Genomic DNA, 16,750 nt, shown 5'->3' with positions numbered 1-16,750 from the left:
ATTTCATGGATTTATTTTTTTGGTGAGGAGGGGAGCAGCCTAAACTCAGTTCCCCGATGTGGGCAATACTTCATTGGCTGGCTACTTATGATTTCTTTCATTTCTGGATTCTAGTGACGCATTCCATATAGACTAACTTTGGGGATTGCCTTACTTCTCCAAGTATTACTTTTGGGAGGGATCTCTTTCAAAATGTTCCAAATTTACCTTCTATGAGTTTCAATTAGGCCAAAAAATTCTGTATTTGTGATACTATTGGGGAGAATTCAGTTTCCTCCAGTTATAACCCAGTTCTTTCTACTCTGCTCTCATAGCCAGCTCTTCTATAGTCTTAATTTTTTTTTTTCCAGTTGTGAACTAGGGGCAGAACATGTGTCTCTTAAACTCCAGGGGACAAGGGCAAGCCCTCTGAGTGGATCTCTTAATGTAATCTTAATTTTCCTATGAGGATTGCATACTGACATCTCACCAACAATATTCTTACTTATAGTTTCTAAGAGATTTCTAGCCCTCCCCTTGTATGCTATTGATGAAGACAATGAACTAAAAATTGTAACACTGGCTTAATAATCTCTTAGTGTATCCAACAGTGATGTGTGGAGTTTTGTCAAAAATTCAGGACAATGGACATCTTATGAATTATGTGTCTTTTAAAAAATTTACATGGGTGTGCCAGGTCTTAGTTGTGGCACGTGGGAGCTTTGTTTTCCTGTGCTGGATCTTTAGTTGCAGTATGCAGGATCTAGTTCCCTGACCAGGGATCTAACCTGGGTCCCTTGCATTGGGAGCACAGAGTCTTAACCACTGGACCACCAGAGAAGTCCCTGTGTTATGTGTCCTTTAAACAAAGTGTTAGACAGCCATGCAAGCAAATAACCAATTTGATTTGTATCTCTTAAAATTGTGTGGCCAGAGATTTCACAATGAAAAAGTTGAAATCTTCCTGGAAGCAAATATTAAGAATTTTTAAGTTATTTTTACCATATGGTCAGGTGGCAGTCTCTTCCTATGGAACCACATTTATGAAACTAAAAGTGCATCGGAATATAATCAAATATGTGATAAATCTTGCTGTTCACAAAAGTACCATGATGATTATGAATAGAACCAAATCAGTTTGGATTGGAAGAAAATGTTTTTTTTTTTTTTACCACTTTCAGGAAGAGAGTCACTGAGTTTCACAAAACCTTTTCATGAAGTTTGCATAATTCTCATTGCACAGAGGACCTGATGGAGGGCAAATTTCATGTCCCTGTTGCGTAGGCTGTAAATGAGGGGATTTAAGACTGGTGTCACTACAGAGTATATCGGTGCAATGATTTTATGCATAGCAACTGAGTTGCCAGATGTGGGCTCACATACATCACCATAATGGTTCCATAGAACAGAGATACAACAACTAAGTGGGATCCACAGGTAGAAAAGGACTTTTGCCGCCCAGCTGAAGAAGGAACCCGAAGCACAGCTCTGAGCACCAAGGTATAGGATCCAAGGATGTACAAAATGGTCAGAATGATGATAAGAGAGCTCACAGAATGGAATACATGCTCTATAGTGGGTGATCTGGCACAGGACAATGCCATCAGTGGGTCCACATCACACAGAAAGTGATCAATGATGTTGGGACCGCAATAGGGTAGTTGAGAAATGAAGAGAATAGGAACTGAATGTTCTAAGAAATCAGTGAGCCAACAAAGAAATACTAAAATGGCACAGAGTTTCCCAGTCATGATGGTGGGATAGTGCAGTGGACGACAGATGGCAAGGTAGTGATCATAAGCCATGACACAGAGGAAGAAGCATTCAATTGTGCCCAGGGAAAAGAAGAAGTAGAATTGAGTGAAGCAACCAGAGAAGGATATGGTTTTGGTTTTGGAAAGAAAGTTGACCAGCATACTGGGGACTGTGCAGGTCACATACCAGATCTCTAGGAAGGAGAAGTTGGCCAGGAACACGTACATAGGGGTATGGAGTCTGTGGTCCCACCTCACAGCACAAATGATGGCTATGTTCCCAGTTAGAGTTAAGATGTAGATCAACAGAATCATTGAGAAGAAGATGATCTGCATTTTCCAGGGAGCAGGAAAGCCCAACAAGACAAACTGTGTCACAGTAGATATTCCTGACTTATTCATGGTCCCCAGACTGTGGAGAGAAGACAGATAGACAATTCACTTTACTGCTAAGGCATTTGAAATTTTTCTTAGGGCAGGCAGTTTGATTCATTCAGGAAAACGTATCAAATATTCTAAAACATGTTTTGGGTAAATCTTGTCCTATTCCGAATAAGCCCTTTGGCCCTGACTCTTTGTAAAAGTATAACTCTAGGCTGCTTGAACTTTCTTTACCAGTGGACCAAATCTGTTAAATTTCATCTCTTTTTCAAATAAAGAAATCTTGAAATAGAGATAAAAATTATTTGTCTCATGTCTTATGTCTTTTTTTTTTTAGTAAAAACTTCATATATAAGGGCAATTAATGCCATTCAGTTCAAAATGAGAGGACACATAGGCTATCATTAAAAAATAGATTGAATCTGACACTTCCTACAGATTTAAGTGATTTTAGCTCTGGCATTATTATTTCAGATTCTCTCTCTTTTTTTTTGAACTATTTTCATTAGGAGATTTTCTATCATTTTTCCCCTATGATACCAGAAGAAAATTAAAAAAATAGAATATTCAGATAATAAATTATTTAATATATTTTGAAATCTCTTATTTAAAGACAGTTATATTGCACCATGGCTCATTAACAACTTGGTATTTAATCTTTTATTTTTTGCAGTGAAAGTCATTATTGCTCACCTCATTATGATTAATTTCATGTGATAATTTATCACAGGGCTTCCTTGGATGCTCAGACAGTAAAAAGTCTGCCTGCAATACAGGAGACCCAGGTTTGTTTCCTGGGTTGGGAAGATCCCCTGGAGAAAGGTATGGTAACCCACTCCAGTATTCTTGCCTGGAAAATCCCATGGACCAAGGAGCTTGGGTGGGCCACAGTCTATGGGGTCGCAGAGTCAGACATGACTGATTGACTAATGCTTAATTTGTCTGGTTCCATATACACTTAATGACAAAATATATGTCATTAAGGTGAATATTCTTTGGAAGAACTGATACTGGAGCTGAAACTCCAATACTCTGGCCAACTGATGTGAAGAACTGACTCATTTGAAAAAACCCTGATGCTGGGAAAGATTAAAGGCAGGAGGAGAAGGGGACAACAGAGAATGAGATGGTTGGATGGCATCCCCGACTCAATGGACATGAGTTTGAGTAAACTCCAGGAGATGGTGATGGACAGGGAGGCCTGGCGTGCTGCAGTCCACAGGATCACAAAGAGTTGGACGTACTGAGTGACTGAACTGAAGGATGAATATAACATACAAGATGTAGTGCAAAAAAAACAACAACACTAAAATAACCAAGAGAGTTTCTTCTAAAGCTCTTCTTACTGCTGTCACATGTTCCCTTAAAATGCACTGTTTGAAAGACTGTATTTTAGTCTGTTTATTTATGCAAAGATACTTATTCATTTGGCTGCACTGGGTCTTAGTTGTGGCATGCAGGGTCTTTAGTTGCAGCTTGAGGACTCTTAGTTGTGTCATGTGGGGGTCTAATTCCCTGACCAGTGATTGAACCCAGGCCCCCTGGATTGGTAGCTCAGAATCTCAGCTACTGGGCCACATGAAAGTCCCACTTTATTTAAACAATATCTTTCAATTTTCAAAATAGCAGAAAACAATTGAATCGAAGATGTTTTAAAAATAATTATTTACCAAATTCCAAAATTTGCCCTTATTTCCTTTAGAATATCATCACCAAAGAAGATATCCTTTTAAGAAGCAAACACAACTCAGAATAAAGATCATAATGATAGCATTAACATAATGAAATCTCTAGACATCTTTAACAAGATATCTTTAGTTTTTTGACTAATAAGAAGAAATTTTCCTTAAAAATAATTTTGGTAAAGTGATATATGAAAGTGAAGTGGTATATACAGAATATAGTATTCAACATAATCAAATAGAAAAAATTCCTTCTATTCAGTGAGGCTGTATATTTAATATATATGTCTTATTTAAAGATAAGCATATTTATAATGATATAGATGTTGCAGCCTCATTAAATTAGTAATGCATAAAATGAACTACAGTCCTCATCTAGAAGCAAATGTAAGCTTCCCATTGAGATGGTTGTGTCGGAGCAGTTTGTAGTCCTGTGAACAAGAAACCAGGAAGAGAAGGAAATTCAAAGATGGAGATAAATTCTTTTTAATTTTTTAAACTGGGATGATTATGAACTAAACTAACTTGCATTGATGCCCATTTTGGTGAGACATTTGAAAGGATGGCTCCCTCTATTGGAACCTGGTGCTTTTTAAGCTAGTGTCCACTATTCCTAACAATACAAGAAAGTGGTGAAACAAAGAGTAGCCACTTACCTCTGGAACAGCAGCAACAGATGACTTGAATTCACAGTCTGACTCACAGACTATAACTCAAAAACTTCAAAGTATTTGAGCTACAGACCACTTTTTTTGACATAAAATAAAAATAAAAAAGACCTCACAGAAAAGCTATCACCCAACTCTAGTGAAAGCATTGTAAATTAATTTCACAGATAATTTCCAACATAATTATGAGACGCAATACTTAATATATTCACCATTAAACCCTATGTGAATCTCAGTCTTCATGTACACTAATTTGATTTTATTATTAGAAGAATTTATTAATGCTACTTTTCTTGAAGTTGCAGATGGGTGGACAAAGGTGGAGAAGCTAAGAGAGGATTCCGAGAAAAGCCCTCCACTTCTATTTTCTCTTGGGTTCAGCCCCAGTGGATAGAGCCAGTTTCATACTATTTTGTTCAAAGTATCTATTAAAGTCACACCATTGTTGATGACCCAGCCACTTCCTAAAAAGGGGAAGACAGGTAGATGACTTTGGTACCATTTAGTGTGCTTATTTTGGAGAATGTGAGTTCCATGGTGATCTAAATTCTCTGAGTTTTTTTTTTTTTTTTTTTTGGGGGGGGGGTGTTCTTAAGCTGAAAGACAGACCAATATTCTTTGATACTCAATCTCTTGAGCATATCATATGTTTACACTGGTCTTAATGTGGAAGCCCTGGGTGAGAACTTCATGCATATCTTCTTTCACTTCTCTTGCACCACAGATTCTGGTGACCTGCTTCCTACAGAGTATGTTGTAACTATGTGCTGGTCTTCATGTATGCATCATTTTGGCCACTGGTGGGAACTCTCAGTTATTTCTTTCTTAAGTGTGATCCTCTAAGTTTTCATGTTTCCCCTAAGGACCTTCCTTCTTCTTGCCTAGAGGTTTCATTAACATTTCTGATAGGCTGGCTCATAGGGATTATTAGAAATAACGTGCTACTCTGGGGGGACACTGTGGTCTTCTTAAGTCTGTGTTTTTCAAGCAAGTATATGTGATTTTGTGCTGTGGGATACAAAAAGTGCCTAATTAATATCTTCTGAGGAAGGGACAGTTTTACTCAGAGGAGTTAGTTTTGTATTATGCCAAATAGGTGTATATGCCATGAAACAAAAAGTATAATTTTTAAGATAAAATTTTTAATTAAAAAAAATATTGTCTCTACATGCCCCATGTTCTCTGACCACTGGTGCCAACCATGCTTTGGTGCTGGAAAGGTTTGAGAAACACTGTACTAGAGTATTTCATCACCGAGCACCAAAGGCCTATCTCCCTGTTCTCCCTATGAACACCTAATTTCACTCCCAGGATGGCCTTAACTAAGGAGGTGTTCTCTCATTTTAAGTAGATTGGCCTCTTAGTTTCTGACTTTCCTGTCACAGGATAGGGTTTGGGCAAAAAAATAGAATTTGTTATTGGTATAATTTCCTCTAGATATTTTTCTTAGACTTTGTCTGATAGCCTTCTGAGAAGCACAAAAATATGTTTAAGGCATTGTTACTCCATACCACAGTGGTAATGGGGTTGTCACAGTTGATTTAGGAGGAAGCACTGTGAGTAAAAATGCACAATTGGGGGAAAGATTATTCAAGGTGAAATAAGAAGATTGATCATTGTGAAGTGCAGGGCCTTAGTGGATAAGCAAGAGAGAAGACTCAATGGAATATCTATTGAGTGAGCACTTGGAAGGCAGGAAGAAGCGTCTGTACTTTATCTGTAAGTGATAGAGGTATAAAGTATACTGTTTTTGGTGTGAAGACAACCTCAAACAATGGGTAATTTCCATCATTATGTATTTTAATTTGGTGGCCTATTGACCCATTTTCTTTAATAATACTTATTTTCTGAATTTAGAGGATTGCACCCATTCGTGAAAGGCTCCCATTCATTTGATTCTTTCACCAGATAAGATTAAACCAGCAAAGATACATCACACTTACATAAAAAATATCTATATATAATAACACCATATAATTCCTCAGTGATGTTGTACATGTTTAAAATGTTTATTCAGCATTTATCATTGAAGAGCTGAACTTGAACTGCTAAGGAACTGTGAAAAACAAGGCTTTACCTTTATTGTGAGCCTAAATATGACTTATTGTAGCCATTCTCTATCATTGTTACTATAAATAGTTAAGGTCAGAAATGATGAATTCTGCTTCTCTTTTTTTTTTTTTATATAATTCGATCCTTTATTTACTTTTTTTTTTGGTAATTATTTTTTATTGGAGGCAAATTATTTTACAATATTATATTGGTTGGTTTTGCCATACATTGACATGAATTTGCCCCGGGTTCACATAAGTTCCCCCTCCTGAACCCCACTCCCACCTCCCTCCTCCCTCCATCCTCCCTCTGGGTCATCCCCTCATGCCAGCCCCCAGCATCCTATAACATGCATTGACCCTGAACTAGTGATTCGTTTCACATATGACAACATACGTGTTTCAATGCCATTCTCCAAAATCATCCCACCCTCACCCTCTCCCACAGAGTCCCAAAGACTGTTCTATACATCTGTGTCTCTTTTGCTGTCTTGTATACCACTATGGAGAACAGTATGGAGATTGCTCAAAAAACTGGAAATAGAACTGCCATATGATCCAGCAATCGCACTCCTGGGCATACACACCGAGGAAACCAGAATTGAAAGAGACACATGTACTCCAATGTTCATTGCAGCACTGTTTATAATAGCCAGGACATGGAAGCAACCTAGATGTCCATCTGCAGACGAATGGATAAGAAAGCTTTGGTACATATACACAATGGAGTATTATTCAGCCATTAAAAAGAATACATTTGAATCAGTTCTGCTTCTCTTTTAAAGATGTCTCAGTTTTGATTAATTCTTAATTCCAGGACTTTCTTTAGGGCATCTTTCATGTCTTTGTTTCTGAGACTGTAGATAAGTGGATTTAAGAGCGGAGTCACTGCTGAGTATACCAAAGTGATGATTTTTTGCATTCCTGCTGGGTTTCCTGATGTTGGGCTCACATACATCACCATAAGCGTTCCGTAGAACAAAGACACCACCATTAGGTGGGACCCACATGTGGAGAAAGCTTTAGTTCTACCCGCATGAGAGGGAAAACAAAGCACAGTTCTGAGTACCAGGGTATAAGATCCCGTGATGGAAAGGAAAGGGCCAAAAATAATCACTGAGTTGAAGGTGTAGCAAATCAGCTCAGTGGAAGGAGCAGGGATGCAGGCCAGTGCAAACAATGGGCCTGGGTCACACACAAAGTGGTCGATGACGTTGGGTCCACAGAAGGGAAGTTGGGACATAAGGACAATGGGGACTGGATAGCAGAGAAATCCACTCACCCAACAAACACAGACCAGGACCACACAGAACTTCCCAGTCATAATGGAGGGGTGATGCAGTGGGCAACAGATGGCCAGGTACCGATCGTAGGCCATAACTGATAGGAAGAAACACTCTGTTGTACCAAGTGAAAAAAAGAAATAGAATTGGATGAAGCAGCCAGTGAAGGAGATGGTCTTGGTATCAGAGAGGATGTTGACCAGCATGTTTGGAACAGTGGAGGAAACATACCAGATCTCTAGGAAGGCAAAGTTTCCCAAGAAGATGTACATGGGTGTGTGAAGCCTCCTGTCCCATTTCACTGCACAGACAATAGCCCCATTCTCCAGCAGCATCAGGAGATAGACCACCAGGATTAATGAGAAGAAGAACATCTGCATCTCCCTTTCACCAGGGAAACCCAGGAGAACAAATTCAGTCACAAAATGCATTGTTGTGTTCTGGGATCCCAAAGCTATTAGAGAAACTGAAGTTAACAGAGCAATGAATAATCATGAACATTTGTAGGTTTTGCTAACAAATAGCTTGGAAAGGTACAAAGTTTAGGGTTGCAAAGAGTTGAACTGTGGTGTTGGAGAAGACTCTTTAGAGTCCCTTGGACTGCAAGGAGATCCAACCAGTCCATTCTAGAGGAGATCAGTCCTGGGTGTTCACTGGAAGGACTGATGCTAAAGCTGAGGCTCCAATACTTTGGCCACCTCATGCGAAGAGTTGACTCACTGGAAAAGACTCTGATGCTGGGAGGGATTGGGGGCAGGAGGAGAAGGGGACGACAGAGAATGAGATGGCTGCATGGCATCACTGACTCTGTGGACATGGGTTTGAGTGAGCTCCGGGAGTCGGTGATGGACAGGGAGGCCTGGGGTGCTGTGATTCATGGGGTCACAAAGAGTCGGACACGACTGAGCGACTGAAGTGAACTGAACTGAGCAACTAACACTTTCATTTTTTGCTTTCACTTTCAATACCCCTTTGAGCAGTAGGGAGAAGAGTGCTTTATCTTTTTTTTTTTTTTTTAATAATTAAGAAAATGGAATATCAGAGATTTAACGAGTTTACTTGAATGTGCAAAACCAGTAGCTTTTAGATACACTGGCTTATTTGGAGACGGGTTTGAAACAAATCCCACTTCATTTTAAATACTGCTATAACCCTGAGTCTTAGTAACGTTTCATCTTTTATGTTTAAATCATTATCCCTTGGATAGCCTACATACAAATATAAACTTTAGACATATCTTTTTTGCTTTGAAATAAAGTTAAGTATAGATCTGAAGCAAATAGCTGTAGAAGTCCAGTTGAAAAGCAGGTAAGAGTGGGAATGCAGGGTGGGAATCTTAAGCCTGCTTGCTTTTGCTGCTCTCAGGGAGGTGCTGCAGATCCCCAGGATTCTATAAAATGGTTTGAAAACCATCTATCCACCTTTCTCTAGGTCACATTCTGCTATGTGGCTTCTGGATTTGTTGAATAGTTTGGCCCAATCCCCTCCTAAGGAGCTGGTTCTCCCAAAGCACTATTTTTTGTTGGGAAAAAAAAAAAATCTCCTTTATTACTTGGGACGCCCCTTGTTGAAGCTACACAAAATAAATCTAATTCCTCTTCCATTATGATGATGGTGGGGACTTAAATAACTGATGGCAGCTATTATGTCCTCTATACATGATTTCACTTGGAAGCCATCATTTTCCTGGTATGTGTCCCCCAAGCTGCACTATTTCACATTGTAACTGTGCTCTTGAGGTAACTTGCAGCTGGACATGTCAATTTCTCTAGAATGTAAAACCACATGACTTCATTTTTACTAGGAATTAAGTCTGATGCTAGGAGGGATTGGGGGTAGGAGAAGACGGGGACGGCAGAGAATGAGATGGCTGGATGGCATCACCGACTTGATGGACATGAGTTTGAGTGAACTCCGGGAGTTGGTGATGGACAGGGAGGCCTGGCGTGCTGTGGTTCATGGGGTCGCAAAGAGTCGGACACGACTGAGTGACTGTACTGAACTGAACTGAACTGAAAGCCCTAAATACCATAACTTGTCTGCTCATTATCTTGCTTTTACCTAATTTAATAATGAATAGAGAGGTTACTTTATGTTATGCTAAGACCAGAAAGATGTTTCTCATACTGGCGGATTTAGGATTTGGGACAGGACTATAAACTTGGATAATTTGCTAAAAACCTTCCTAAAACTCTTGGTATAGGTTAATTTCTATGTCCTAGAGTTTCCTGGTTAAAGATCAAAATATTTGACTGGGTAAGCCACCATCATTATTTTAAATCCATAATATATTAACTACAAAGTAGGATAATTGGCTATTTTATTAATGTCGTTGTTAAGATACTCACAAAGTTTCATCCTTTTGCAGTTTATACAATCTTCAGAGTGCAAAGGGCTTGATTCTCAGTAGTTCAGCAAACCTGGAGCAAACTCAGAGGATAAATGTTTTATTGCCAAGGTAGCTTTGGATATTTGTATTGATTAACAGTATTTTTAGAATTATGATGACAAAGGTTGCCTCTATAAGCATGACTCATAAACATGAAAATTTAAATTTTGTCCAAGCAGTTTAGTTCAATGGACTACAATTGCAATGACCATATGTATTAAAACTTTTAGGAGAGGTATAATTTCAAATATGCTTTCCATAACTATACTTATATTTGCCAGGCCACATACTGTCATTAGCTTGGAAAATATAGTTGCTAGGCTTTCAGCAAAAAATGTTGAATAATGAATTTAAATAGTAGCATGTTATCCATTTTACTTATTCATTTGTGTGTTTCATAAATGTTTATTTACTTTTTATTATATTTCTAGCAGTGTACAAATTCTGGAATAATGGTAAGCACAGGAAATAAAATTCATCCCTTTTTGGAATTTATGGTTTATAGTAACTATCCATATTGTCACTTACATTTTTATAGTCACACTGTATGTGACTGGAGCTTCCTTCAACTGTGTATTTCACCATATACCCAACTATGTGCCATGCACCTAAAAGAGACATTTATTCTAGTTAGAACTAAACTTAGATAAATCTACATAGTGCATGCAGTAGCATGATAACCAATTTTATTTGACATAAGTGAGATATTTTCGGCTTTTTAAGACAGAAGGCAGTGACATGAGATATGAATTAATTAACTGTATTCATCTACTGGAAAGTTCTTGGCACCAAGATGAGAAATATAATTTCAATTCATGGTTTTTGACTTGGAACTGAGCCTCATAAATCTTAACTCCCACTTGGTCATTTGACTTCATAATGTTTATGACCTTTTGATGTTTGTACTGCAGTGAAGTTTTAGTTACTGTGGAATATTGGATCAGAGAAACATGTATAAATGAACTTCCCAGATGATTTGGAATCTCTGCATCCATTTCTACTGCCTCCAGATCCAAAGTATATCTTTTATAAGCTCAAATGATGAATTTATTTATTTTGTCTGCCCTGTGTGGAATGTGGGATTTTAGTTCCCCTGACTAGGGATTAAACTTGTTCTCCCTGCAGTGAAGTGCAGAGTCTTAACCACTGGACCATTAGGGGAGTCTCTCAAATGATAAATGTTAAATCCACCTCTTACTATTCACCTCAAGTGATACAACAAATGAACAGTTGGAGAGAAGAGGAGGAAAAAGGAACCTGGGCAGTTCTTTCTGTACGAACTAATAAGGAAGCCAGGTCCTCCTCTATAACTCCAATCACTTGCTTAGGATTTAAGCTACCTTGCTCAGAGGAGGACACTTTAAAAATTATAATTGCAAGGTTCTTCTTTCTTTAAATATTTATATTGTAAGGTTAACCTATAGATAAATCCAAAGGACAGAAGAATCTGCTGGCCTACTTTTTTTTCAGTTTCTACTCATCACTTGTCACTAGCGGACAATTCTGAAAGAATAGTAACAACCTGCTTTAATTGCTCTAGCTGAAGTTATTTGTCAATCAAAACTTCACTGACCAATATTAGAAAGAAAGAGATTCAAGACTCAGGTTGCATTCTAACTGAAGGATAGTTAATTCTCCCTCCAGAATATCCAAGACATGTCAGCACTATTTTCCTTAAGTGAGTTATCTGGTGGGAATTCTGTGATATCAGAGTGAGCCTTTAATGTTAATGTTTCAGCCAAGAACTCCTTAGGAGTGTGTTGGGAGAAGAGAACTGCAGGCCCTAACACCCTGTTCCTGTAAAGAACAAAGAGCTAACAGATTCACAGAAGAATAAGGTGCTCTTCCAGCAGTGGGTGTCAGGAGGATGCAGGCAGACTATCCTTACATACCTGATGATGCTTCTGTCTCCAAGAGGAGGCTGTGAGAGAATTTCTAGCCGCAAGATTGTCCTCATTACCCCATTTAAAAGTTCATTCACGGATGGATAGGAGCATTTGCGGCTCCAGAGACTTGTTTCCTTTAGTATTCTGAACAAGATGAAGTGTATTTTTCATGCCAGTGATTATTAAGTTTGCAAGCCTCTCTTGAATAGGATCCGTAGTTCCCTAGTGTGTTCATTGGGAGGCACCTGTTTCCCTGTGCATGTATCTCTGTGCATCCACCTAATCCTCCCTATATTTGTTTGTATTTCCCCAGTGGTTTAACTAGTGAGATACAGAGGTCTGGATAAATATTCAAGAGAAGCCAGGAAAATTTTCTTCTTTGTGGTGATAACCTTCCTCTAAAGAACTGATCTGAGTGCAGGAAGGGAGGTAGAGAGTGGGACAGGTTAATGAGAGAGGAGATTAAAAAAAAAAGAGAGAAAGAAAGAATGTGTGTGTATTTAAGAGTGTGTGTATGTATGTTTGTGTCTGTGATCTTTTCTCCAAAGTACATCCATTTCACTCTTGGTATTTAACCTGTAAGGACTTAAGTTAAAAAAAAAATCTTTGTCTATACAAAGTTACTTAAATTTGTTATATTTGACATACAAGAAAGAATCTCCCTTTTAAATTTTAAGGATAATTTGAACACATTTGTTTGAAACAAATTGAGTTTTTTGTAAAAGCGGATGTGCAATGCTATTGACTGACATAATGCAATATTAGTGAAAATGAAAATTTAGCACTGGAAATGGTTCAGAGACAGGAAGTATGATTTCTTTCATTGGTACCAGGTTAAGGAGAACAAACAAGAGGCAGAAAACCTGAGGGGAAGAATTCAATCATAGCAAGAACTCGAGTAGAGAACACTACTGAGTTTATGAGTGAGGCTGTATAAGGAGAGAACAATGTCTAAAAATGTCCCCGTCCCAGCAGTATTAACATCACTTGAGAGCCTGTTAAAATACAAACTCTCAGGTCCCACCCCTACCTAGTAAGTCAGAAACTCTCAGTGTAGGGCCCAGAAACCCACTTTGGACAAACCTTTATGTGATTCTGCTGCACGCTGAAGTTTGACAACCACTGTATAGATCATTAAAGAGTGGGTTAAGGATGGGAATGTTTGACGGAGCTTCTAAGTTTGGGAAGGGTTTCAGTAGGATCAGGAATTAGTTGAGCATGGTTTGGAGAAAGGATTAAGAATGAAATTTGTAGGGATAATTGACATCTGAAGCTGAGTTTTAGATAATGTATGTAGGAAAACAGGCTTAGAATTTTAGGCATCTGGGAGACTTTTGAAAGAGAACTGGGATAGGCAGGGAAATGGTGTAAAAGATTAATCAGGCATCATGTGAAAGGGAGTGACCTGGGATTAAAAAGGGGCACTGGGTTTGAATAGAGTTGAACCTAAAGAGAAGGTGGTGGGCTAAGAGACAGAAAACTAGGACACAGAAAATCTAGGTCCTGGCCTGAGTGGTTTTACTCACTAGCTATAAGAGCTTGTTGAGTTCATTTCTTCAAATATTAGATACATACTTTCTTTTTGTTCTCCACAGGGCTGACATGAGAATGAAATAATAGATAGGAAAATATTTTGCAAATATCTATCTAATCATAATATGATTGTGATGGAAGAGCCTCAGGAGTGGATTCCTAACTCCATTATCTCTCCAGTTTGTTATGGAAATATCATTCCAGAATTAGAATTTCCTTTCTGAGGGGCTAGGAGGACTTTCCATTCCTCTTGGGCAAACCAGTTCCTTGACTTTTCATCTTCCCCAAATATATATCCCCAAGATCAGGCTGCAGATACAAATTTCTTTTAAAATAAATACAAAGTTTTATTTGACAACTAGAAATAAACAATTTTTAAAATGCCCATGCCTCTATTTAGTCTGCTGTCAATGAAACCATGGTGATGACCCTTTTAAAATATAATGCGATTCTATTACTCCTCTGCTCAAAACTCTGCTCAGAAAGGCTTTCCTGCTCATTCAGGATTCAAAATTCTTACTATGGCTCACAAGGGCCTGTACAGCTTGGCCCTCTGTATGCTCTCTTTGACTTCATCTCTGATATTTCCCTCATAATCTCTCTATTCAAACCAAACCAAACTACTCGCTGTTACTGGAACACAATCCTGCCTCAGGGGTCTTGTGGAGAACTTGCCTCCCTCTGCACGGAATGCTCTTCCCTCAGCTATGCACACAGCTCATTCCCTCACCTCCTTCAAGCGTTTGTTTAAATGAAACCTTCTCCTGGTGGCCTTCCCTGATGGTCCTATTTAAAATTTCAACCTTTTCTCCCTCACTTCCTGTCTTCCTTTCCCTTTCTCCATATTGTTTATCACTTTCCCACATAATAACATTCTTGCTTATTTTTTTATTGTCTGTCTCTCACTAGAAAATAAACTCCACACAGAGTGTTTTGACCATTTTAGTCATAGTGTATCTCTAATGCCTATGAGAGTATCTAGAATAGATGCTCAATAAATTTTTGTTGAATTGAAAAAAATTACTATTTTATATGATGTGAAAACATAACTTATATAAGCATGAAACTTTCAGTCTGTCCCTAATCTGGAAAATTCTGGGCCATGAGGAGCTAAGAGGATTAAAAACTTTTTCTATTACTAAATCTTTTGGTTATGTAGCCATTAGACATTTAAATTCAATTATTTATTCACTTTAAAGGATATTGCACTGTCTTAAGAAATGCCTTCAGTACACTGATGATGATTCACCTAGGATAACTTCTCTTAGTCTAGCTTTACCTCCTTCCCCTAATAATCAAAACTAAAACAGTGTGTGAAATAGGACAAATATAATGCCCTCATATTACTATCTAAGAAGTTATCCATGTTGAAAATATTGTTATTATACTTAGGATGCAATCTGAATCAGCTGAGGTTTAGCTCTGCCAGGTTAGTTGAAGAATAAAACATGAATGGAACCCACTAAAAAAGTCTTCTTTACTGTGTGCATTGGAAAATTAACAACAGTATATGAAGTCTTTCTAAATTAATCTTTTATGCCTGGACAATGGTTTGCTTGTTCTCATGTAGATTAGTTTGTATTCATTCTATTTTCAGGACTTTCTTCAATGCAACCTTCATCTCCTTGTTTCTTAAGCTGTAAATCAGAGGGTTTAAGAAGGGAGTCACCACGGGATAGAACAAAGTTATAATCTTCTGAATTTCAGCTGGGTTATCAACTGTAGGGCTCACATACATTGCCAAAAGAGCCCCGAAGAATAAGCACACCACTGTCAGATGTGATCCGCAAGTAGAAAAGGCCTTCTGTCGGCCTGCTGCTGAAGGGACTTTAAACACAGTCATCGATAAAAGGGGATAGGAGCCAAGGATGCACAGAAGAGTTAGCATGATAATGAGGGAGCTCAGGACACAGAAGACAATCTCAGTGACAGGAGCTGGGACGCAGGACAGAGCCATCAGTGGGTCCATGTCATACACAGAGTGACTGATGGTATTGGGCCCACAGAAAGGCAACTGAGAGAGCTGCACAGTGGAGACAGAGTAACTAAGGAACCCAAATACCCAGCAAAGAGACAACCATACAGAGCAGAGTTGTTGGGTCATGATGGTTGGGTAGTGCAATGGGCGGCAGATAGCAAGATACCGATCGTATGCCATGATACAGAGCAAACATGTCTCAGTTGTACCAAGGGAAGTAAAAAATTATAACTAGAGGAAACAGCCAACAAAAGAGATGGTTTTTGTTTCTGAGAGGAAATTGATTAGCATACTGGGCACAGTGAGGTAATGTACCAGATTTCAAGGAAAGCGAAATTCCCTAGGAGAATATACATTGGAGTATGGAGCCTTTGGTCCCTCCTCACAGCGCAAACAATGGTCCCATTTCCCACCATGGTAAGTATATAGATTCCAAAGAACAGTGAAAAGAGGAAATACTGCAACTCTTGACAACCAGGGAAGCCTAGGATAAACTCCGTAATGGTGCTTGCTGCTGAATTGTTCATGAATCCCAGGACTGCATAGAAGACAGAAAATACCAATATATAAGTTGCTCTGTTTCTTGAAAAACTTATAGGAAACCTATGCAAGGTATATATGTTGGCTGTTTTGCAATTAGTTTGGAATAACCCATCTGTTAACTCCTATCTTATTTAAAAGCCACCAAAAAACAAATTTCAATAAAATTGGGTTCATAACAATAGAATCTTTATATTACTTGGATTTTGTTTATCAAAGGATTAGGTTAAAAAAATCCTCTCTTCCCTTTGAAAACTTTGAAAACTCAGAAGCACTACCTTCTGTGAAAAGAAAAAGGTTATCAGTTTGTATTAGATTCATTTGTATTATTTTTTAGGGCCCAACATATGGTATCATAAAGTATTTGTAGTTCTCTGTCTGGCTTATTTTATAAGCATAATATTCCACTAACATTATAAGCATAATAGTCCACTAACATTACTGCAAATGGCAATATTTCATTCTTTTCTTATGGCTGAGTTATATTCCAGTACATATATGTATACAGGTAATATATGGGCTTCTCTGGTCGCTCAGATAGGAAAGAATCTGCCTGAAATGCAGGAGACCTGGTTTCAATCCTTGGATTGGGAAGATCCCCGAGAAAAGGGAATGGCTACACACTC

General features: G+C 38.4%; 1 protein-coding gene and 2 pseudogenes across 1 annotated transcript; all 3 read right to left on the bottom strand.

Moving 5' to 3' along the window:
• Positions 1–1,191: 1,191 nt before the first annotated feature.
• On the bottom strand, positions 1,192–2,135 carry LOC129562591 (olfactory receptor 11H7-like; annotated as a pseudogene).
• Positions 2,136–7,216: 5,081 nt separating this feature from the next.
• LOC129562588 (olfactory receptor 11H6-like) lies at positions 7,217–8,244 on the bottom strand. Its single transcript, XM_088840320.1, has one exon. It carries the CDS (start codon positions 8,227–8,229, stop codon positions 7,306–7,308), a length of 924 nt encoding a protein of 307 aa, XP_088696446.1. The 5' UTR covers positions 8,230–8,244; the 3' UTR covers positions 7,217–7,305.
• A 6,330-nt stretch (positions 8,245–14,574) lies between these two features.
• LOC148776517 (olfactory receptor 11H4-like) lies at positions 14,575–16,141 on the bottom strand (annotated as a pseudogene).
• Positions 16,142–16,750: the final 609 nt, after the last annotated feature.

The sequence above is a fragment of the Moschus berezovskii genome, chromosome 9 (assembly GCF_049115385.1).
Source record: "Moschus berezovskii isolate FMDL1 chromosome 9, NW_MosBer_1.0, whole genome shotgun sequence".
NCBI lineage: Eukaryota > Metazoa > Chordata > Mammalia > Artiodactyla > Moschidae > Moschus > Moschus berezovskii.
Note: the sequence above shows the minus strand (reverse complement) of the source record. Positions and strands in the feature narration are given on the sequence as shown.

What these genes read in the sequence shown, in the direction of transcription:
- LOC129562588 (XM_088840320.1), bottom strand. Translation starts at nt 8,229, where the DNA reads ATGCATTTTGTGACTGAATTTGTTCTCCTGGGTTTCCCTGGTGAAAGG.